We start from the raw sequence: 24,156 nt of genomic DNA on the forward strand, positions 1-24,156 counted from the left end.
TCCGGTGGACGGAATAAGAAGATATCTTAATGGATAGCCTCAGAATTATCTGTCGAATACGACAGAAGAAAAATTGTCAGAAGTTGGGTGGTATACCAAACACACACCCCATCACGTTAATCACGTGCTCGCCGGAACCCTAGTGTTTATCAACGCGTGAGACTTCATCTGCCTAATAACTCGACTGGGGTTTGATCTCCAGGGCGCTGAATCATGGTAATGTTGGTTTTCACACATCACCGAAAGAGGGATAACATAAATCAGATCTGAACAGTCACTAGACAGAATCCACAGCAACTGACTTTTTGCCCTAGATGTTTCTCACTGTTGCTAGGATATCATGTGAGAAATAAAGGTACTGAAAAATATTACTAAAATGTATGTACATAACCCCTATTTATAATTATATTCTACGCAGCACATATTACATAGTAATGCTTTTCCATGTGAGACACTATATACATTAATATTCCAACACTTTCTTCTAATGATTTAAATCAGGAAAAAGACATAATGGATTGTTGTAGCCAGCAGTGATGTGGCAAATACAGAAGTGTGACCATGAATATGATGTGTTTGCTCATACTAGTAAAACAACTAGTTGTAAGTCTTCTGAATGGTTATGCCTGTCCTCCAAGAATGAAGTGAATACTGTATTGAGGTAGATGTTAGTGGAATACCCAGCTGGACATACCAGCCACGAAAAGAGAGTGCAGGTTCAAAACAAGTAGTGTAGATTATAAAATAATATAACATGAACAAATGATGAATTCATCCTTCCAACTAGATAATAATGCCTTGACTGCGATACATTGATTTTTGGCTTTAATAAACTAGCTTTGTCCACTTGTACACTGAGCCTTTGCTTGCCTATGATATTTTTTTTCTGTAGTATATTCCATTTCAGATCTACTTTGCTGTTATTGTCTTCAGACTTCATTGACAGACTCATATCAGTATCCATTTATCATTTTTTTCCTTCGTTCATGGACACAATGTACTAGATTCAGAATCTAAGGTCAGCCCAAGCCCCAAGCTTTAATCTAATTGCAATCCGCACCTACTAACTGAAACAGTTTCCACACTGAAGTATTTCGTTTATGAGTGATGGTATTGTTTCAAATCCAGTCTGAAAGGCTATCATCTTCTTGTATCTTCTTCCAGGTGAAACTTCAGATGCAAATGTTAACGAACTGCGTTCACGGCAAATGAAAAATTTTCATTTGGCACTGATGGTTTCTCAGGTGTGATGCATCATCCGTTCAGTTAACAGCATATGCGTTTCTTTTCTTGCGTATATTGAGAATTAGTCGGTAGCTTATATACTAGATCTCATAATTCTATTTGTCCTTAGTTCACAAATTCTATTTTTTCTCTCATTATTTTTTTTTTGCGACTATTGAGTTATTTGTTTACAGTATTTCTCCCTCATTGTTCAACCAGAAATAGAACACTGTCATGGAATTTTAGGGCCACACTTTTGACATATTATAGCAAATTTCAGATTTTAGTCTGTTTTATCTAATTTTGGTTGAAGTATTGGTTTCTGAAACCCTCATAAAAAGGATTATTTTGACATACTATGGATACTAATTTACTTGGTTATTATATCTTTCCTGGATTATGCCTGTCTTCAGTAATTTTCTTAATAGTGTCATATGCACATTAGATGTCCCAACCCTATTGTTGTTACTTAAGTTTACCTTCCTAAATTTTTGTACTTTCTTGGATTATAAGGGAACACCAATGATGCTTATGGGTGATGAGTACGGGCATACCCGCTATGGAAATAATAACAGTTATGGACATGATACCGCCATCAACAATTTCCAGTGGGGACAAGTATGATATTATGTTTTCTTGCTTGTACTTCTTTCCTGCTACTGCAAGTAACCCAGTGAACTTTGTCAATCCAGTTGGAAGCAAGGAGGAATGATCACTTCAGGTTCTTTTCCAAGATGATAAAGTTTCGACTGTCCCATAATGTTCTAAGAAAGGAAAATTTCATTGAGAAGGTAATGCTATTGTCTACCTGGTGTCATGCTTAACTTTACTGGCAATTGTATTACTAAGAGGTAATTTATTTTGAAAACTGAATGTTATGTTCTGTGTTTCATTTGTGGCAGTATCTTTGTCTTTAAATATTAATGCATCAGAAAAAGCTAATGAAAGAGTTCCCTGCAAAGAAATGATACCGAGTATGTGATCAAAACGGTAGTATTCCTATTTAGACCTTCCGTTTAATGGTTGGTGCTGGTGTAAGATAACCTGGGGGTACTCCAGGTACTGATCTAAGTTGAATGGTCAGAGTATTTGGGGTTCTCTTTGTGGAACATACTTAAATGGTGTTTCTTCACATGATATACAGTTAGTTTAGGTTGTCTCATCTATGATCCACTGGTCCATTTATTCACAGTATCCTTGTCAATGATCATATGTTTGGAAGATTTGATAAATGTTAGACCCCTCAACTACTGATGGTTCTCTTCAAGATGTTTGAGATTTTTCTAGCTATTTGAATCGTTTGGTGCCTCTGATTTTTCCAAATAGGTGGAAAGAAGCAAAAATTTGATCCAATAGGTGGAACTGTATATTGATTCATTTCTAATACATTATGGGTATTGTTTATCCAATGGGGGGAAGAAGGACAGAATTGATCTAATAGATGTAAGGAGGGCAGTTTTTTTAGCTATTTCAATGTTACGTTAAGGGCATTTTTGACCCTTTTCTGTTTTTTGTTTTTTTGGGTGGCAGTGGGGTTCCATTGTAGTACTTAGTGTTCTCTAGCTCTGCATAATGCTGTCTCAATTCGACTATTCTGATGGATTAGCAATCATTACTTTGCAGAACGACATTACCTGGCTCGAGGACAACTGGTACAATGAAGAGAGTAGATTCCTTGCATTTATGTAAGAATAAACCCTATTAATAATCTCCATCTTATCATCTCTGATTCTAAATCATGAATTCACTCACACACTAGAATCAGTCCTCTTTTTAGGCAAGTTTTTGTACGGATTGCCGCTATTTTGGGGTGGTCTTTAATTTTTACCCCTACTGCTCATTCAATGAAAATTTGTTGTCCAAAGTACCCTTAACTATGACTTAATTTCGCCGGAAAACCTTTTTGTATAATGTTTGCCCTAGGGCATCAGCTCAGTGCTATCAAATTCTTAAGGCAAACTTTATGCTTAATTTGTTTTAAAAAAAATTGTTAGGCATAGGTTATGCCCTATTAGGCACAAGTTCACACTACTGAACTTATGCCCCAAGACATAAGTTCGTGTATGAACTTCTTAAGGCATAATGTTTTAAAACCGAACTTATATCTCAAGGCACAAGTTATGATGCCATACAAGGCATTAGTAAAATTTTAGAACATTATGTTTTACTAGACATAAGTTTCGTGTTTGAACTTTATGCCTTAAGAAGACATATGACTGAACTTGTGCCCCAAGGCATAGGCATAAGTTATGCCTAAGGCAAAATAAATTTGCAAGGCATGGATTATACCTATAAGTTGTAAAAATGAACTTATGTCTTATAGGGCATAACCCGTGCCTAGTAAATTTTTATTATTAGGGGTATTTTCGTCTGCCGTTTTATTACTTTAAGTTCTGAATAGAAGATACTAGAAAGCCACGAATTTGAGTGAAAGAAGTTAAAAAACTACCCAAAATAGGGGCAATCATGTGAATGATCCTTTCTAAAGCTGTTTTCATATGGTCTGTTTCTTTTACACTGAGCTTTTTCGTGTTTTTCTTCTATCCCTTAATTTTCAGTTGCACCTGTGTTCTTGATTTTAATTTGTCAACCAAAAATTTTAATGTGACAAGCTCAAAATTTAGGAGCTTTTCTTTTCGCATGAGTGAATTTGCATATTGGATTCTCTTTTGTACAATGTAGGCTCCATGATGGGAATGGAGGAGATATTTACTTGGCATTTAATGCACACCACTTGTCCATCAAAACAGCAATACCTTCACCACCACGAAATAGAAGTTGGTACCGAGTGGTAAGCTATTCTTATTATTATTTTGTTTTTATTTTTTTTTAAAAACAATTACCCCTCCCTAGGAGCTCCACCTTATTGTCCTGTTATTAGTTAAAGGAATGCACTTCGTTTACACATCCAAAACATGAGATAGCCTCTGATTTTGCTCCTGCTCTGATAGTTTGGTTATTCTTTCTTGTATTTTGGATTTGTGCCTACTGATTTGGAAATTATAGGTCGAAGACAAAGTGTTGTATTATATCCTCATGTTAACACCTTATTAAGCGTCTCTAGTGCTCAATACTTGGCTTATGACCGGGCATGAGTTGGATTTTATGAGAACAAATACCAGGAGGGATTCCAATAATGTCCGCAATAGTCCACCCAATAGCTCTTTTGAACCTTTTTAGCACTTTCACCAGACTCTCAACTTGTTCATTCAGGTCTGATGCAATGATTACCGGCAAAGTGTCACCATTTCCTAAGAATTCATACCTGAGATGAGGTGGGAGAGCGTTTAGTTCTAACCTTAGAGCCTCCTCTATGGATAGTTTCGTGGGTGGAGACTCGCGATTCTTCATATCTAACTCATATTTCTTCGGTTTAAACCGAACATCACCTCGATCAAAAGCCGCGACTAAGACTGGCAAACGGACAGGACCGGGTCAACAGGACCGGTTTTATCGGTAACTGGACCGGTACCGGTTTTTTCTTACCGGATTTTACCGGACCGGTTTTACCGGAAAAGTCTCCCTGTTCCGCTCGATCCATTAGTAACCGGTTTGGAACCGGGTTGGACCGGTTTGGAATCGGGTCTTACCGGTTCTTCCGTTTTTTTTAAATTTTAATTATTTTAATTATTATATAATATTATATATTTATATTAAAACTTCAATTAAAAACTTTAAAGTTTATATAAGTTTGAAATTAAATTTATACTTTAAAGTTTATATTGAATTTAAAGTTTCAAATTGAATTTAAATTTTTATATTGAATTTAAAGTTTTTTAAACTTTATATTGAATTTAAAGTTTGAAATTAAATTTAAACTTTAAAGTTTATATTGAATTTAAAGTTTAAATATAAACTTTTATTAAAATAATTAAAAATTAAATTTATAAAATGACATGAAATAAATAGAAGAGACTATTATAAAAAAAAAATCAAGGCGAATAGCCGTATATTTATTCAAATAAATAAATTATACAATACAAATATTAGAAAGAGAATAAGAGTACATAATTTAGGAGGAATTGAATAGTAAATTAGTAATTATTATACTAACAATTCCATTTTTTTAAAAATTCTTTTTGTAAATTTTGTATCATTTGAAAAGAAAGATTTTTTGGAATTGGCATTTGTCGTTCTTCTTCCATTGCTTCCATGCCATCATCACTATTCTCACCAAATATTTCATCTATTTGGTCTTCTATATGGCTACTTAATAGTGGTAGTCCGGTGTTTCTTCTTTCGGCATTGACCCAATCTCGAAACAACACCGATATTTCCAAACTGTCCTTTGCTAATGAATATCGATGATCTCCAATCATAAATCTCGCTGCACTAAAGGCTTGCTCCGAAGCGACCGATAATGCTTGAATCGCTAGCACATCTCGAACAATCCTAGAAAGGGTCGGAAATTGTTTTTCACGATTCTTCCACCAATTTAATATTCGAGGTTGAAGTTCTCCTTCGTCACGCCTAATCTTTTCCCGTGCCTGGTTGAAATATAAATCAAAATCATTATTAGTTTCATCACTTTCAAGCTCAAGATACTCATCCATCATATCATCCGTATCATCACTTTTAGGCTTAGAAGATGAAGGTTCAACTATTGGAATTCATGTTAAAATTTAAAACAAATAAATATTAAGAGAAAAAAAGCAAAATAATATAATAAAAGAGATAAAATAACTAAATTAATAAACAAATAACAATTAAAGTTAATAGTTGGAACGAATGTACCAAACGTCTATGTAAAAGTAGACGTATAACCAAAGCCGGAGTTGATAAATGCCGATTGTAGCTTCGGAAATTCAAACTTCAACTCAATATCACAATATAATAATTAATAATTTATGAGAGATTTATAATTGAGAGTTTGAGACTTTGAGAGATTGTATAAGTGTTGAATTTGTGATTTAAAATGGAAAAAAATGGTATATTTATAGTGTAAATGGGTTAGAAGGGGGTGGGGGTCATATTTGACCGTTTTGGGCCCCAGCCCAACGGCTAGAAGGGCCTAACGGTCATATAAAACGATAACATTAAAAATATAAAAAAAAAATTAAAAAAACCGGCTAAACCGGTTCTTACCGGACCGGAACCGGTTCTTACCGAACCGGTGTTACCGGATAAAAAACCAGGAACCGGTTCGGTACCCGGTCCTGTACACTAAAAGACCGGTTCCTTACCGGTTCAACCGGTACCGGACGGACCGGTACGGGAACCGGATTGGAACCGGACCGGACCGGCCAAAAACCGGTCCATTTGCCAGCCTTAGCCGCGACTAATGACTTGCACTCTTCAATACAATCGTTATCAAAATTCATTATCACTCCCGCTAATGTTTTTACACCTAGACGTTCTTCTATTTGTGTCTTAGATGTCTCACCAACGTTGTAGGATATAGCAGATACCGATTGGAGCTCACCACTCTGCCTCATTGACCTACAAATGTTAAAGGTCAGTTCCTCATTGTTCAATCGAAATTTCATCTGCCCCTTTTCCATATCTACTAAGGCTCTTTCCGTAGTAAGGAATGACCTCCCAAGAATAATGGACACTTCAAAATCAACTTCACAATCAAAGAATAACAAAATCTGCCAGAAATATGAACGACTCCACTTTTACTAGCACATTGTGGAGTATCCCTATAGGCTTTTTTATTGTTCGATCGACCATCAGTAGCCGCATCGCAGTGGGCTTTGGATCACCCAAACCCAACTTCTTGTAAATCGAGAAGGGCATGAGATTTATGCTTGCCCCCAGATCACATACTGCTTTCGCAAAATGTAATAGCCCGATTGTACAAGGAATAGTGGACGCACCCGGATCTTCTTTCTTTTGTACCAGAGATCTTGTAGCAATAGCACTACAATGCTGCATTCTATCATCATGTTCAAAAGTGACCAATTTTTTCTTTGTAACCAAATCTTTCATAAACTTGGCATAACCGGGCATTTGTTCTAGAGCTTCTACCAAAAGGACATTGATAGAAGTTGCTTCAACATTGTTATAAAACGTCGATATTTACCATCCTCGGTCTTTTTCACTAATCTTTGAGGAAATGGGGGTGGTGGTCTAGGCATGGGAGGTACCTTTTTAGGCACTTCAGCACCTTTTCCAGTGCTATCTTCTACCTCTACCACTTTATCAATATCTTTTGTCACCTTTTTCTCATTAGACGGCATAGGTGGATCAATGGTTTGCTTACCACCACGAGTAGTGATTGCCATACAATATCCGTCATTTTTTGGATTATGGACAGTGTTGCTAGGAAGAGTGCCCGGTTGCCGTGTGTTCACAGTCGCAGATAATTGGGCCAATTGTAACTCAAGCTGCTTAATCGATATTGCATGTGTATCGACTTTCTGCCCAATACCCGCTAAATCATTCTTCAACTCTTTAGTGTGCTTATCACTAGCATCGAACCTCCTCCTCATTTTATGCAACATATCCTCAACTCGCGCCATACTACCTCCACTATCCCTAGAAGTAACTTCACGATTTTGAGGAGGAACATAGGGTCCATTCCTATCACTTCTATTACCGTAGTTATCCCTGTTGAAGTTGTTGTCGTGGTTGTAATTTTCTTCTCGAACATAATGACCCTCACAGTTATAGTTACCATAGATCCGACCTTGGTTCCCTTGACCTTGGCGCCAATTCTCCTGATTAGAGTCTTGGGCACTCGGTCGAAACCCCCCTATCTGCTCATTTACCGCATATGAATCCTCCTCATAATAGCATTCATCATTTGGTGGTGGTGGTTTAGACAACTAGTTGACTGCATTTATCTTTTCTGCACCCCCAATGACATGTTTTAATACCAACCCAAGCTCAGTTCTCATCTGAGCCATCTCTTCACGAATCTCATCTGTGGCTGGGTTGTGAGTGGATTGTACTGCGAAGGTATTTCTCCCAGTATCTGACTTCCTAGTACTCCAAGCTTTATTGTTTTGGGAGATTTTCTCTAACTTTTCAGAAATCTCACCTAGTGTTGTGAATGGCGAGTGCCTCATCGCCTTTGGCGAGAGGCGAGGCTAGGCGAGGCCTCCTCGCCATTCCCTACTGAGGCGAGGCGGTATGCAAAAGGCGGCCCATGGCGACCTAATGGCGCTAGAAAAGGTGGCGCCTTTTTTATTTTTTATTTTAAAAATATTTGACTTAACAATATTAGTCAAAATTAGGGTTTTTAAAAATATTTTCAAAACCTGCTGCTGCACAATATTCTCCCCGACTCTCTTCTCCTCGCGATCTCTTCTCTTAGTCTCCATCATCTTCGAGTTGCTGTTGCTGAAGACATGAGGTATACCTCTTTTTTTCTATTCTTCTTCAATTTTCGTTTCAGACTTCCAGATCTGTTTTCTTCAAGTTTTCTTCACTACTCTTTTTTCCCGCTATTTTCTTCACTCTCTGTTTTGTCCCAGATTACTGTAAAATGCCTTCTGTTTTCACTGTGTTGTGAGTCTGTGATTGCTGTCCATTATTTTTTTTGAAAAAAAATTAATTAATTCTTTCTATATTAATTATTATAGTATTTGTAATATATGTAATTGCTATTAAAAATTTGAATATTATATGTGCAGTTAAATATTTTTAATTTTTGGTATTAATTGGCGCCTCGATAAAAAAAGGCGAGCGCCTCGCCGCTCGCCTCGCCGCATGGCGAGGCAGGCCCTTGTCGCCTCTCGCCGTCCAAAACACTGATCTCAGCATAAGGACACTCCCCATAAGAACCACCTGCTATAGTATCCAACACCGCTTTATTATTATTATCCTGTCCCCGATAGAAGTATTCCTTCAGTGACTCATCATCTATACGGTGATTGAGATGCCCATCGGAGTCTGCTATATTGTCATTACCTTTGTAGTATTCTTGGGGCCGTGGAGCGGGATTTTGTCCCCTTTGTTGGTTTTCACTTGGAGCATCGGGTAACAACTGACCATGAACATCAACGGGGCTGGGATGTTCTGGTTTGGATTATCATCATTAATACCCAAGTTTTGATTCATGTTGCGTAGTGTACGCTCTAATTCGTGATCGTAGGGAAACAAGAGTTCTCTTCCTCTCCGTGTATTTGACATACAATGAAGATAGTTCTGCAAGAATAAAAAAAAAAGAAACAAAGTAAAATTAAGAAAATATCGACTAAACTATAGTAATCAGTTTAAGTTAATCTAAAAGCTACTTTCCCCGGCAGCGGCGCCAAAATTTGATACGCTCAAACTTACTTGTCAAATAAGAAGTAAAACGGTCGTATCAAGTAAAGAACCCAACTAATGAGGTTAGGATCGTTCCCACGAGGAAAATAGTTCAGACTTAACTTCAATCTATTATTACTACTATTTAGTCAATTATTTCCTTGGAAAACAAAGACAATAAAAGGGGGGTTTTTATATCTAAATGAATGAACATAACTAGCTAAATTAAAGGATACAACTAACACATTCAAATGTTGGATTTAATCAATTAATAAAAGTAACTAGGGTTTGCTTGTTCCCTACAGGTTCCTAACTTGATAATTCTAACTATAACAATTCTTTCCTAGCATCTTGCATGCAAAGTGATAAGTTATGTATTTCTAAATTCTTGGTCCGACATCTAGAAAATTTCACTCCGCACCTTGGTCCGGCTACGTGTGTTGCTATACTAACCCTTACCTCTTATTAAGCATTGTATTCGATATTTGACTAAGTTATTACCTCGTGCCAATCAATACTAGCCTATTAGATAGTATACACTAAATCTATGTTGATAATTCTTTTTCTATTATCTACCTCCTTGGTTCGGCAAGCAGCATTAAGGCGAGTTCTAACGTTGGTCATCCGTTAAAAATACTTCTAAGCGAAAGAATTATCAATACATGCAAGACACTATTCTAGAATTGTTATTTTAGTTCGAGTTTGTCTTATTACTAGTTCCAGACACGTGCGTTGCACGTGTTCCCCAAGCTAAATTGCATGAAGTTGTTGTAACGATGTGTTTGTATGACCTCTTTAATATTAAAGATGAAGAAACCACAAATAGTGTGAAAGAAAAATAATTATATGTTAAATTGTGCGTACATTTTGATTTAGTAATTTGCTGATAGAATAAAAATAGATCAACAAAAAAATAATTACGAATTAAAATAATTAATTAAGAAAAATATATACAAAACTTTCACATATATAAGAAAATATTAGGAAAAATAGAAGGCATACCACTATATAAGAAAACTCACATTTATAAGAAAACTTTCAAATTTTCTTTTCAAGAAAATCAAAAAAGTCTTTCTTTTGTAATGGAAGATATATGTACGTTTTTCTTGTAAAGACGGTTTAACTTAACTAAGAGAAAAGTAATTAATTAAATTGGACAATTTGAACTTAAACTTCATATTAGAATTAAAATGAATTAAATGAAAGAAAATGAAGGATAGGAATTAAAGTCTCAAACATCTTTACATATTTCACCAGTAGCTAGAGACTTTTAGTAGATGAATATGGTCAATATATTAAATTAAGTGTATTTAATTATTAAGTAACCCTTCAATTTCTTCAAATTTTATAATTTCAAAGAGTGTTATACTCTATACAAATTTATAGGATAATTCTAGTAATCTAACCTTAACTTTGTTGCTTCACACTTTTAATAGAACTAATAATTCTATTTTTACTGTAAAGTTTGTAAAATAAAATAGTAAATCAAGAAAAAGTACTTTAAAAGCTATACAACTTATGTGGTTATCAAATCAAGAACAATTATCAACCATGCAAAGACTTAAATCATAAAACTCAAAGTCTTATTGTGTACAATAATATTTTATATGTAGTTATTTATTTATCAAATAGGAAAGAAAATAGAAATTCTTTAATGGTAAATAAAAGAACACCTCTAAGAATCAACAAAAATATTATAAAATGAGGCTAAAATTAACAACGTGAAAGAAAAAAGTAGTAATAATGTGAAAGAAAAAGAGATGACAACTTTCTTTATTCTCTTCCAATTATTCAAAATCTCTTCGATAGGATACAATTGAGGGACTCAAAGAATTGTCATGAATATGTCATTAACCCATTTCATGGATGAAAGGTGAAAGTAACAAGTATATTATTATGAACATCAACAAATGTATAATATCTTCATTTCTAATATAATAACACAAAATAAAAATTCCACTTGAACACATAGAAGAAAAATCTTAGCAGATCTTAGTTAATCTACAATAAAATTATCAAACAAATATTAAGATAAAATAAATGAAGAGAAGTAGCTATCATCAAAACTAAGACAATATATATCATGACATAATTTACAGATCGAAAAATTAGTGAAGCACACAATGATATTTATAGCCAAGATATATAAAAACTCAAAAGTCAAGTTAGAATAAGATCATTAAAATATCATTAAATCTCTTTATTAAAGAAGTGAAAGGACACTTTATATTTTATTCGTTAAAAATGGTTAGATTTCCAAAACTATTAAAATCCAAATTCATAGTTATTCTTTAAAGTTAAAACGTATGACTATAGGTATTCAACATATGTACTAATACACATAAAAGAACATGAAGAACCAATTTTGAAACCGTTAAAACATTTATTGTATGGTAGTCAATATGATACTTATCATTTATTTAAACATATATTTACATTTTTTTTACACAAATTATTAAAGAAGTATTTTCTTTATTTAAAGATAAAAATGTTTAATTAATTATATTAGATGAATTTAATTAAATATTTTATAACCTTTTCATTTAATGTAGGGGTAAAATGGTAATTTAACTTTTAAGTTTTGAGCTTCATGCTTGTAATAATATATGATTTACCCATGGTTCCCACAACCCTAGTTATGGAGTTTAGTTATCCATAGTCATAATCACAATATTCATATATATGATATAAGAATTCATGCACTTACTTCAATGAGAAAGAATAAAATCAAGAAATTTACTTGATTAATCGACAAAATCACCAACAATCAACTCCAGAGAAAAGTGTAACAATCCATAGTGTAATAATTAGGCCTGGGCGTTCGGTCAATTCGGTTCGGTTCGTAAGTATCAGTTCGGTTTTTTGATTTTCGGTTTGGCCAAATATGAAACCAAACAAAATCGAAATAAATTCAGTTTGGTTCGGTTATTATAAATTCGGTTCGGTTTATTTCGGTTCGATTTCGGTTTAACCATATTTAATAAAAAAATGGTAAAACGGCCATCGTGATAACTAAATATCGACTCAATCGATAATAATAAAAAAACTATGAAAAGTCAAGACTCAAGACAACATCACAACAACACTAGAAAGAAATTTCAACAAACTTGTGTCCATCACTAAAATAGAGTTAGTTACAAACTAAAGTCATCATTATCTGTCTCATTAAAACTTCCAGCAACAAAGAGATTTAGAAAACAAACAAAACATCGTTGCAACTTGCAACCTCCATTGCAATAGCTCCCATGTTCTAGCATATAGCAACCAAGAAAATAACAAAACATTGATGGACCTGCGAGAAAACAAATCTGTTCAGACAAATGATCTACATTTCATAATAGAATATATAAAACTATCAAGCAAGTTATGTAAATAAGTTCTTTACTTACTCGTTACCGCACATCACTAGTTGATAGTTGAACTTACAAGCTGCAACTATATATCAATTATACTAGATTCAGTCCCACTACAAGCAAAATCTAAAAAAATATGAAAGAATTTGTTAGTTGTTAAGAAACACAACAAAATTATTTTCAATATAGTTAATACAAATATCAAATTCTTACCAAGTTCAAGATACTCTAAATCTTCCTCAATATTGATTGGAAAAGACTCACTTGTAAGCCAATCTTGAACACAAATAAGAGATTGCACAATTTTAGGAGTTAATGAACTCCTAAAGGGATCAAGAACACGACCTCCTGTGCTGAATGCACATTCCGATGCGACACTTGAAATGGGAATGGCTAACACATCACGAACCATCTCCGCGAGAATAGGAAATCTCGACTCATTAACTTTCCACCACATTAATATATCAAAGTCATCACTATCTGACTCAATATCTTCCGCAAGATATCTTTCCAATTCTGATTTATTACCTGAACTTCCACTAACTTCTTTATGCTTCTCAAATTGTTGTTTCGTTCTCAATCTTCCTCTATTTGCAAAGTTGCCACAACCACTCACACTAGATATACTTGATGAATTGTCAGACGAAGTGGGTGAAGATGGTACATGTAAAGAGCTTTTTGGGGATTTCTTGACAAAATACTCGAACAGTTTGTTCATGTATTTTTTCACTTCTGAACATAGCTTTTCCCCAACTTCTTTTCCAAACATGTCCACAATTGCAAATGGAACATAATCAAGCTTGTTATGGGGATCCAACACAGATGAAATAAAGATCATTTTGTTCATTTTTTGTGGTTCACCCCAATACTTTTTGAACTTCTCATTCATACTTTCCGCCATTTCTTTCAAATTACGATCTTCATTTGTCATCATCTCTTTCAAAATAAGATTAAGTTCAGCAATTTCAACAAAGTGTGTATTGCTAGTGACATAATTAGAACCAGAAACCTTCAAAGTTAGTACATAAAAAGTTTCAAGAAATTTCACCATTGACCTCACATTTTTCCAGTCAACACTTGAAAGAATATTTGCAATAGTTCCATCTTCAACACTAAATTCATCTTCAACACTAGTTCCATCTTCAACACTAGTTCCATCTTTGTTTTTAGAAGAATCAGAACCAAAGGTACGAAGATGATTCAAGTATCCAATATCATAAAAACTATATCTTTCAAATGCAAGCTCAAAATGTTGTGCTATATCAAGCATCGAATATGTAGAGTTCCACCTAGTAGGAACATCTAAACATAATGATTTCTTACAAGTTATCAATTCAGATTCACAACATTCTTTAAACTTTCTAAGTCTTGCGGGAGATTGTTTAATGTATTTCACGGCTTGTCTCACTAGCCTGACAGACTTAAGGATATGTGCCATACACCTCACATGAAGATGGTCACCATCCATAATGTTAGTTCCCCAATTGCTCAATTTTTTAGACATTTCTTTCACAGTAACATCATTAGAACTAGCATTATCAACTGTAATAGTAAACACATTATCCAAACCCCATTCAAGCAAACAATTAGTAATGCAAGCCGCCATATCCACGCCCTTATGACTAGAAATAGGACAAAAATTTATTATTCTTTTATGCAGAATCCAATTTCTATCTATAAAGTGGGCTGTCAAACACATGTAGTTTATTTTTTGTATAGAGGTCCAAGTATCTGTTGTAAGACAAACTTTTGGACGTGCTTCTTTGAAAACCTTCTTCAAAAGTTTTTTTTCTTCAAGGTATAATTCATAACAATCTCTCATCATAGTTCGACGAGAAGGAATATGAAATTGCAGCATTGTAACTCTCATGAAGTTTTTAAACCCCTCTCTCTCAACAAAACTAAATGGTAGTTCGTCAACAATTATCATTTTGGCTAAAGCTTTCCTACTTTGTGCTTGGTCAAATTTCCAAGTGCTAATGACCCCTTCTTTTGATCCCGTTGAAGATGGTAGAAAATTAATTAGATTTCGACCTTTATCTACGGTGTCACGAGGAAATTTAGGACATGTTCTCAAATGAGTATTCATTGATGACGTACCATTAGATGATGTAGAAGCTGTATAAGCTTTTGCACAATACTTGCATTTGGCTTTACTACCTTCATTTTCATCAGTGAACTTTTCAAAATGCTTCCAACAATTAGCTCTAGGTTCCATGATTTTTCTTTTCTTTGAAGTATCAACATCAACTTCAACCTCACTTGGAGATGAGGTATAAGGTATGTTCTCATTTGAAGCTCCACTTTCACTTCCCTTACTTCCAGTTTGTGCCATCTATACAAAAGTGAAACAAACAACAAGAACAACAATCAATATCACACAACACTTTTTCACTACACAAAACTCCAAAAAAAAAATATTACCGACACTATTATTTTAATCTATATGAGTATTGAAATTTTCTTTATCTATGGTAAATCATAAATAATCATTCTAATTTTATAATTGTAATTATTAATTAAAAAAAAGTCATAAGATAAAAATCATTTAGTATTAGCAAATAATGGAAAAACAAAAAAATCATACAATTAAGACTAACAAAAATAATGATTTGCAGAGCACAGAAAAGAAAAAAGTATTTTCACAAACTTGGTTATCTTCTTTCTTTCACTACTACTACTACTATTATTATTATTATTATATTTTGGATGTGTTTTATAAAGGCATAATAAACTTACGAGTGACGAAAACGAGAGATGAGAGTTGAGATGAATGAGAGGGGTGGTTGTGGGCCTGTGGAGAGCCGGCGGGCGGCGATTGACGACTGGCAGTGCTACTGGCTGCTGTGGCGGTGGCCTGGGTGGCGGCTGGCGGCGTGGGAGTGGCGACTTGCAGTGTGACGGACGGACGAGTTGACGACGGTGGACCGCGACGGTGGGTCGGACGTCGGTGGCAGTGGACTGGTGTTTCAAAGAAGAAGGTTTCACTTTCAAGTTTCAAAGAAGAAGTTTTGACTTTCAGACTTCATTGTTAATTTAGGGATTTATTATTTAGGGAAATTGGCTTGGGGATTGGGTATTGGGTAATTGGGTTATGGGTATTTGGGTTATGATTTAAGAATTTGAATAATTGGGCTTGGGCCGAGTAATAAAAATTTATGTAATTGCGCTTGGGAGGATTAGAATGTAGGAATGGGTTATGGGGTAACAACAAATAACAAATATGTATATATTTATATAATTTCGGTTTTTCGGTTAACCGAATTTTTAAATTTAAAACCGAAAACCGAACCGAAATATCAAAATTTTAAAATTCAAAACCTTAACCGACCGAAATAACCGAAAAACCGAAAAGTGTCTAATCACCAAAAGTCTAACCCCAAAAATAAGGTTTTTCGAATTATTTATAAAAAACAAAAACCTAATAAAAAAAGGACTATAATTGCTAGAAATCTGTCAAAACGCGGCTGGGTCGACGGACCTCGTGACGAGTCATCGTGGATTCCGTCGTCCCATACTTTGCAAATTCTTCTGCTACTCTCTTCATTACCCTTGACGGTAGGTATGACAGATCGTCACAGGCACAATGGTCTGTCGAGGATCTTCGTTCCATAACACTTAAACTCTTTGGAATTTGGGTACTGGACTACTTCTCTGATCATCACGATGAACCAGCCAGGACAGACCGTCATGGCTACGACGGTCCGTCACGCATTTCGTAACCCCACACTTGGTCAGACTTTCTCATCTTCCTTCAGCAGCTTCACTACGATGCCACCTACGGACAGTCACAAGCTCCGTAGGTGGTACTTTTCTGCATTTCTTGCTCAAAAACTTCCGCGTTCATCTTTAGACAAATTTCCTGCAAATAAAGAGAAACTTACATAAAAATTAATATAAAAAGACTTTTGGACATACACTAAACTTAAAGAAAAACATTAAAAATATCGTGAAACCACGGTATATCAACACCCTTAACTTAAATTCGTTGTTTGTCCTCAAGCGACGCACTATGACTCACTACAAAATCTTTGTACAATAGTATCCATGTTTTATCTTTCGCTATCAATCCCGATTAGTCTCATCATATTTCTGCATGTTATCACTATTAGGCTTGAATTATGTGGAATTAGACCATGACACAGACTCACCACACACTAACACCTATCCTCTTTAATTTCTCACCGAGGTGTTAATATTTCCGGTAGCAACTAGTGTCCTCACTTCAAAACAACATCCTCATTTTTCACACAATGATTTCAATTTGAGTATAAGGATTACTTTTCAACACTCACTCTCAGAACAAATTGACAACTCATTCATACATATTGCCATAAGCTTGCCCTTATTTTCACTGCTTTAAGTTCACTATACAACTCTTAGGATCACGATAGGACTTTCTTAGCTTGTAACATAGGCTCAGGGTCAGGTATATTTAGGTATACTTTAGTGATTTTTTGCCCTCCTTGACATATCGGCCAAACATACCACTTTTTATCATTTTATTTCATCCAGTTTCTCATATTTTTTCACCTTGCTATTTTCCCTTCTTTCGTTATTTGTGTAAGTGATTCTCTTCTTTTCTTACTTGTATTTATTATATTTTTTTTATTTATTTCACTTTTCTTTCAACTGATTCTTGAGTCACTTTACTTTTGTTCTTTCTCTCTCTTTGTTCTTTCAACCTCACTTTCCAGAGCATTCCTCATAATGGTCACCCTCAACTCATGGCTTTGCCATGAGTCAAAGTACACAATACCCAAAGTTGGGTCAGAGCCATAAAAAATTGCTTACTGCATTAGCCACCCTCAACTTATGCTTTTGGCATAAGCTGAGGTGCACATGTCCAAGGCCAACACATAATTCCCAATAAAGATCAGTTGGGGTGAAAAACGAAGGTCTAGTTTAAGCTCAAATCATTTGGATCAAAGAAGGATTAATTTTATTTTTTTTTAGGCTAAAAATGTGTTATATATTGAACAAGGGCTTATGATCATTTTCTAATTGTCTATTACAACTTACTTTTAGCAGGACTAACCAGGCAAGTTCTAGCTCAGTACAAATAGTGGACTATTCAAATCTTCCTCACACTCACTTGACATCTCGTTACTCTACCAGATTATCAGACACCTAGTTCGAATTTTAGACTTAGGGTCATGAAGTGGTGTAGTGTATCTCTATGTCATGCTTAGAGTCACACATTTATCAATTACTATGCCTAGTCATGCATCATTTTCATTTCATCGGGATATCATTTTAGCCATCAAGCTTCAGAGTTAAACTATGTATACAAGATATAGACATGCCGGTTCCACAGTAAAAATAATCAGTCTCTTGGGGAAAAAGAACACAGGCAAGTAAAAACCCAAAAGAGGATAGTGAATTGGGCTACTCAGACTTCACCCTAGCACTCACTTTCCATTTACCCCACCCCCAACAAAAAGACATGCAATTGTCCCCAATGCATAAAAAAATTGAAATACCAGAGTGGTAGGTGAAGCAAACTTGGGGCGCAAAGCGCCGACGATCAGCAAGCTGGTGGGTCCGGTTCACCGGAACCCACTACCTCTGTAATCTGGACACCCTCAGTAGTGTCCTCATCAGCAACAACACTATCAACAGTGCCTCCCGCCATCACCACATCTCTGAAACTAGATGCCCCAGCAACTGACTCTACAACCCTCATCCGACGCGCCTCCTCATCAGCAAGCGAGGCTCTTCTCGCAGCCTCCATCTCACGACGCTCTTTCTTCCGTGCTCTAGCCTCATCCTCCTCTCGACCCCTACGCCTCTTGGCATGCTCTCGAGGGGGAGGTGGTGGAATCTCAAAAGTGGCGAATAAGGCCGCAATCACTGTGTCCTTAGCAGGCTCTGCAGAAGAGGCCTCAGACTCAAGCACCCTAGCCTCTAGGATCATATCAATGTCTGCTCGAAGACTCTCGACCGCAGCCTGAAGGGTCGACACATCCACCTGAGGGGCTGGCTGGGCTAGCACCTGCAACTCGAAAGCGTCCAAGCGCTGATGAACCTCAATGATCTTTCGCTCTGTGTGCTGGACCATTCTCCTCTCCAAGCGCTCTTCTGCCTTAGCAATAAACCTCTGCATCCAAGGCTGGATGTGATGCAAAAGAGTAGCCATCTGTGCCTCTAGTTTCTAGACCCTAGCAAGCGGGACCAGAGCGGGGAAAGGGGCTGAGCGAGAGGAGCTCGGGGCAGTGCTACTACCCGGGATAGACTCGACCGGGGTAGTGTCAGTGGTTCCAGAAGCAGCCTGCGTAGCCGTGCGAGCCCGTGCCATCGTATCAGCCAGATTGTGACCAAGTTAAGGCAACTCTAAACGAGGCCCTCTGCGAGGAGCGAACTCATTGGCCTCATCCCTGATGAGGCCGATATCGACAGTGCCTAGCAGAGTTTTGAGCTGATCAATGTGTCAGATGGGCACACCTGCATAAAGAAAATATCATGCACGGAAAAAGGTAAGTAGTTGTGACCTTAAAAGTCCTCTCGTGCATGACCGCCTGTAGAAGCCAAGCAAAGTCCACCTCAAACCTGACTATCATCGCTGCCATCAGAACTGCACGATTTCATGTGACTATATTATCAGCGGTTGTGGGGGAAAAGCAGTGGCGGACAATCAACCATAAGAACTTAGCCGTGAGGGTCATGTTAGCCTTCTTGATGGCTCCCTTCGGCTCCATTACCCAGTCGGCACCCTCTCTATCAACAGACAAGTGCAGGGCCATCCACTTCTGGCTCACGCAAGAATTGGCCATCTTTGATAATTTGCCACCGGTAGTCAAACTCGGCGGTGAGAGGGGTCGGATTGGCATCAACATCCTCGCCGTATAGATACCGGCGGATGGCAGGCAGGAAGATATCGACCTGAATGCCACGTACTCGGACATGCTAAAGTGGGGCCTGTTTGGCGGGGGCAGCCCGCCTATCAATCTGTGATCTGAGAGTAGCCACGTAGGAGGCGTAGAACTCTCGGACCACTTCACTATAACGGCCCAAAGAACGCGCTCTCCACTCCAGTCGGTGTCTGGTGAAGAGATTGTGGATCTCTTGCATAGTAGGGAGACTTCCCGTAAGGACCCGCCTCTCCAATGTAAGGGTCCGTCATGACTCCTTTCTCATTCAGAAATTTTGCGTCTGAACCCCACACTTGGTTACGACTGTCCGTCACGCACTTCGTAACCCCACACTTGGTCAGACTTCCCCATCTTCCTTCAGCAGCTTCACTACGATGCCACCTACGGACTGTCACAAGCTCCGTAGGTGGTACTTTTCTGCATTTCTAGCTCAAAAACTTCCGCGTTCATCTTTAGACAGATTTCCTGCAAATAAAGAGAAACTTACATAAATATTAATACAAAAAAGCTTTTGGACATACACTAAACTTAAGGGAAAAACATTAAAAATACCGTGAAACCATGATATATCAGCCCCCTAGCATGTGAATATTGAGCAGTCATGGCCGTGGTACCAATATGATGTTAATATGGATACTAGGGTTATGCTTATGTGGGATGTATTATACTGTTTTTGAATAGGAAGATTTTGATAAGTAGGGGCAAAGCTACCATTTGGATATTAGATTGTACTTTTGCTTTTGTCATAAAAAAAAGACTTTAGTTTTGCTTATGTTAGTTTTCTCATCAGAAGAATACATCAATTAGTGATTGTAACAATAATAACTAAAGGGTGTATATGTCAAACAAAACCGAATAAATAAATATACTAACCACCTTATTGTGTTATCAGAAGAATATATGTTTGATAAACAGGATATTTCTCACAAGAAACAAAATCATGATGAAGAACATAAGAAACAACATATACTGTGTTTCAGGCATATTTTACCTTGAACAAATAGGAAACTGATAAACGGTCTATAATGTGATATCCGTGCTTTGTAGAGTATCATTTCCCCAAATATACAAAATGACAACCATTTTCACCTATCTTCACATGATCTTTTAATTTTACTTCATTTTGTGCAGTCTGTTGTCAGTTCCAATATTTAATGAAGTTACTTTGCATTTCTGTTCAGTATAGCTATTTGTTTTGATTTTGTCTTGATATTTACCGTCTCAAGTACTCAAGCTGAAAAAGTCACCTCAAATTTTGTACAAACTGATAATTTTAATTGCAGGTGGACACTAATCTGAAATCACCAGATGATTTTGTTACTGAGGGAGTGTCTGGTATCCGTGAAACTTATGATATTGCGCCGTACTCTGCTATCCTTCTTGAAGCAAAGTAATAATTACCGGAGTTATGCTGCTTTGGATGTTGTTCATGTCTATTACACTATTACGTCCTTCTGGATTGGATAGTTAAAATCGAAATTCAGGTGCTAATATAAGCATATAGTTAGCATATAAATGTAGTATTTTGAGCAGAAACTTTGTGATGACCAACCAGTTTGTTCAGGCTGCCATTGACAGGTGCCAGGTTGTTTGAGACAGGTAAACTTGGTGCCTCAACATCCTTTTTTTTCTAAGGAAAAAAATAATATGCCAATAGGATAGTTTTATTGGCATTTTTTATTAATAAAGTAGAGATCAAAACTGTAGCTTACATCATGTACTAGAGAGAAATACTATTAACTAAAGTAGAGTTCAAGCCAAAATGGTTCTCCCTTCCTAAAACATGATTTGTAACTAACACTTGCCAACACTCACCATTAGGTAAGTCAATCCATAACTTGGAATGACAAGTAACAGGCCCAATGGGCAGAAATCCTATTTTAATGGGATAAACAAACATACAAGGAAATAATAATGGAAGAGAAGAAATGACATAAATAAAAATGATCATACAAAAAGTAACCTCGCGATCTGGTGGACGATGGCACAAATTTCAAAATAAGCAAAATAAGTAAGACTCCTTTTTGAATATAAAAGACTAGATAAAACTTTATACACATGGAGATGAGTCAAACTAGTCATCTGCGCACTCACGTTCTCTGAATGTCCCTGGTGCAAAGCACAAGTCAATGTTGTGTACGAGTTAACTTTTAAAAATTAAATGACTTTCTTGATTTTTGTATGTATTAGCCTATGGATGTGGCGCTTTAGACAATCAAAAAGGTTTTTATGAAAAATTTTATGAGAATCTCCATGATGATTTGGGGAAGCATTGTGTTTATTTTCATTATTTCTAGGCATATTTTCGTATCTACGATCCAACTCTTATGAATGATGCGACTTTCTTGATTTTTCGTGTGTACTAATTCGTGGATGTGACTGCACCTTTGATCTGCCAAAGGAATTTTCTCAAAAAATTTTTATGAAGATCTCACAATGAGTCAGAGAAGCATTATGCATAGTTCTACCATTTTTCTGCTGCATATTGTTACATTTACGAGTCAACTTTTAGGAATTACGTGACTTTTTTTTTGTGTATTAACTCATGGGTTTTGATGCCTTGGAGCACCCAAAATTATTTTTAGAATTTTGTTTTTATGAGAACCTCCAATGAGTTGGGTGAGCATTACATATAGCCCCACCATTTTAAGGCATATTTCGCATTTATAAGTCAACTTTTAGAAATTATACGACATTCTTATTTTCTTGTGTGTATTTGCCCATACATCCGTCGCCTTGGAGTATCCAACTTTTTATTTCTAAAATAACTTCATGAGGAACTCTATAATGAGATGGGGAGCATTTCAGTTCCACATTTTCATGCATATTTTTATTTATGTCCCAACTTATAAAAATTACACGACTTACTTAATTTTTGTTTGTATATTATTGACGGTCAAAATGACCCTTTTGGAAGGTCAAGCAAGCCTGGGAGCAAGTAAACTCCCAATTTTGTCGATTTTCGTGTGTTATAGTCCATGTAATTTTGGTGATCCAGAATTCTGACGTTTTTTTTGCCCAAATTTTTTTGGGCGTCCATTAAGACGTTAGTTATGCAGTCAATTGGCCTTGATGGTCAAAACAACCCATTTTCAAGGTCAAACGAGCCATGAAGCTAACAAAAACCCATTCTACGGATTTTTGTGTACTTATAGTACATGAATTTTTTGTGATCCAAAATTTCGACGTCATTTTTGCCAAAAATTTTCGTGGATGTCCGTTAAGACGTTATTTATGGAGCTAATTGTTTTTGACGATCAAAATGACTCATTTTGAAGGTCAAGCGAGACTTGTAGTAGGTTAACACCTTATTTTGCCGTTTTTATGTGCTATAGTCCACAATTCTTTTGGGTGATCTAGAATTTCGACATCTTTTTTGCCCAATTTTTTTTTGGATGTCCGTTAAGACGTTAGTTATGGAGATACTTAGTCCTAGCAACCAAATCGACCCATTTTGAGGTCAAACGAGCCCCGAAGCAAGTAAATCTCCCATTTTACCAATTCTCGTGTGATATAGTCCATGGATTTTTAGTGATCTAGAATTTCGACGTCGTTTTTGTCCAATTTTTGGATGGATGTCCTTTAAGACGTTAGCTATTGAGTTAGTTGGCTCTGACGGCCAAAACAACCTATTCGAGCGCTGACGCAAGTTAATACCCTTTTTTTTAATCGATTTTCATGCCCATGGATTTTCATGTCCATGGATTCTTGGACGTCCGTTAAGACGTTAGCTATTGATCTAGTTGGCCCTAACGGCCAAAAAATTCCATTTTCAATGTCAAACGTGCCCCGATGCAAGTAAATCCCATTTTGCCGATTTTAGTGTACTAAAGTCCATGGATTTTTGGCGATCCGAAATTCCAACGTCATTTTTGTCCAATTTTTTCTGGACGTCTGTTAAGACGTTATGTATGGAGTAGTTGGCCTTGAATGCAAAAACGACCCATTTTAAGGTCAAATGAGCCCATAGTAGGTGAATCCCTCATTTTGTTGATTTTCGTGTGCTATAGTCCACGATAATTTTCAGTGATCCAGAGTTTTGGCTTTTTTTTACCTCTTTTTTTTATAGACGTCCTTATGGAAGTAGTTGGCCCTTTTTTTATAGACGTCCGTTAAGACGTTACATATGGAAGTAGTTGGCCCTGAAGGCCAAAACGATCAATTTTGAAGGTAAAACGAGCCGAGGAGCAGGTCCATTTAATCGATTTTTGTGTGCTATAGTTCATGGATTTTTGATAATCCAGAATTTGGACGTCTTTTGTGCTAAATTTTTGGGCACGTCCGTTAAGACGTTAACTATGGTTTCAATTGCCCATGACGGCCAAAATGACCAATTTTCAAGGTCAAATGAGCCCCAAAGCAGGTAATGCCCATTTTCCCGATTTTTGTGTACTATAGTCCATGAATTTTTGGTGATCCTCAATTTCGACATTATTTTTGCCCAAATTTCGCGTGGACGTTTGGTAAAGACGATTTCTATGAAGCCAATTGACTCTGATGACCAAAATAAT

General features: G+C 36.3%; 1 protein-coding gene across 1 annotated transcript in view; it reads left to right on the forward strand.

Moving 5' to 3' along the window:
- Nucleotides 1-21,333, forward strand: part of LOC101261524 (isoamylase 3, chloroplastic) — a 42,556-nt gene extending 21,223 nt beyond the window's left edge. Inside the window, exons 17-22 of the mRNA XM_004240506.5 lie at nucleotides 1,165-1,244; nucleotides 1,738-1,842; nucleotides 1,917-2,015; nucleotides 2,848-2,909; nucleotides 3,907-4,015; nucleotides 20,929-21,333. Of these exons, the coding sequence (XP_004240554.2) occupies nucleotides 1,165-1,244; nucleotides 1,738-1,842; nucleotides 1,917-2,015; nucleotides 2,848-2,909; nucleotides 3,907-4,015; nucleotides 20,929-21,039 (566 nt within the window). The 3' untranslated portion in view covers nucleotides 21,040-21,333. The remainder of the gene's footprint in view (nucleotides 1-1,164; nucleotides 1,245-1,737; nucleotides 1,843-1,916; nucleotides 2,016-2,847; nucleotides 2,910-3,906; nucleotides 4,016-20,928) is intronic.
- The last annotated feature ends 2,823 nt before the right edge of the window (nucleotides 21,334-24,156 follow it).

This window comes from Solanum lycopersicum, chromosome 6 (genome assembly GCF_036512215.1).
Source record: "Solanum lycopersicum chromosome 6, SLM_r2.1".
Lineage (NCBI taxonomy): Eukaryota > Viridiplantae > Streptophyta > Magnoliopsida > Solanales > Solanaceae > Solanum > Solanum lycopersicum.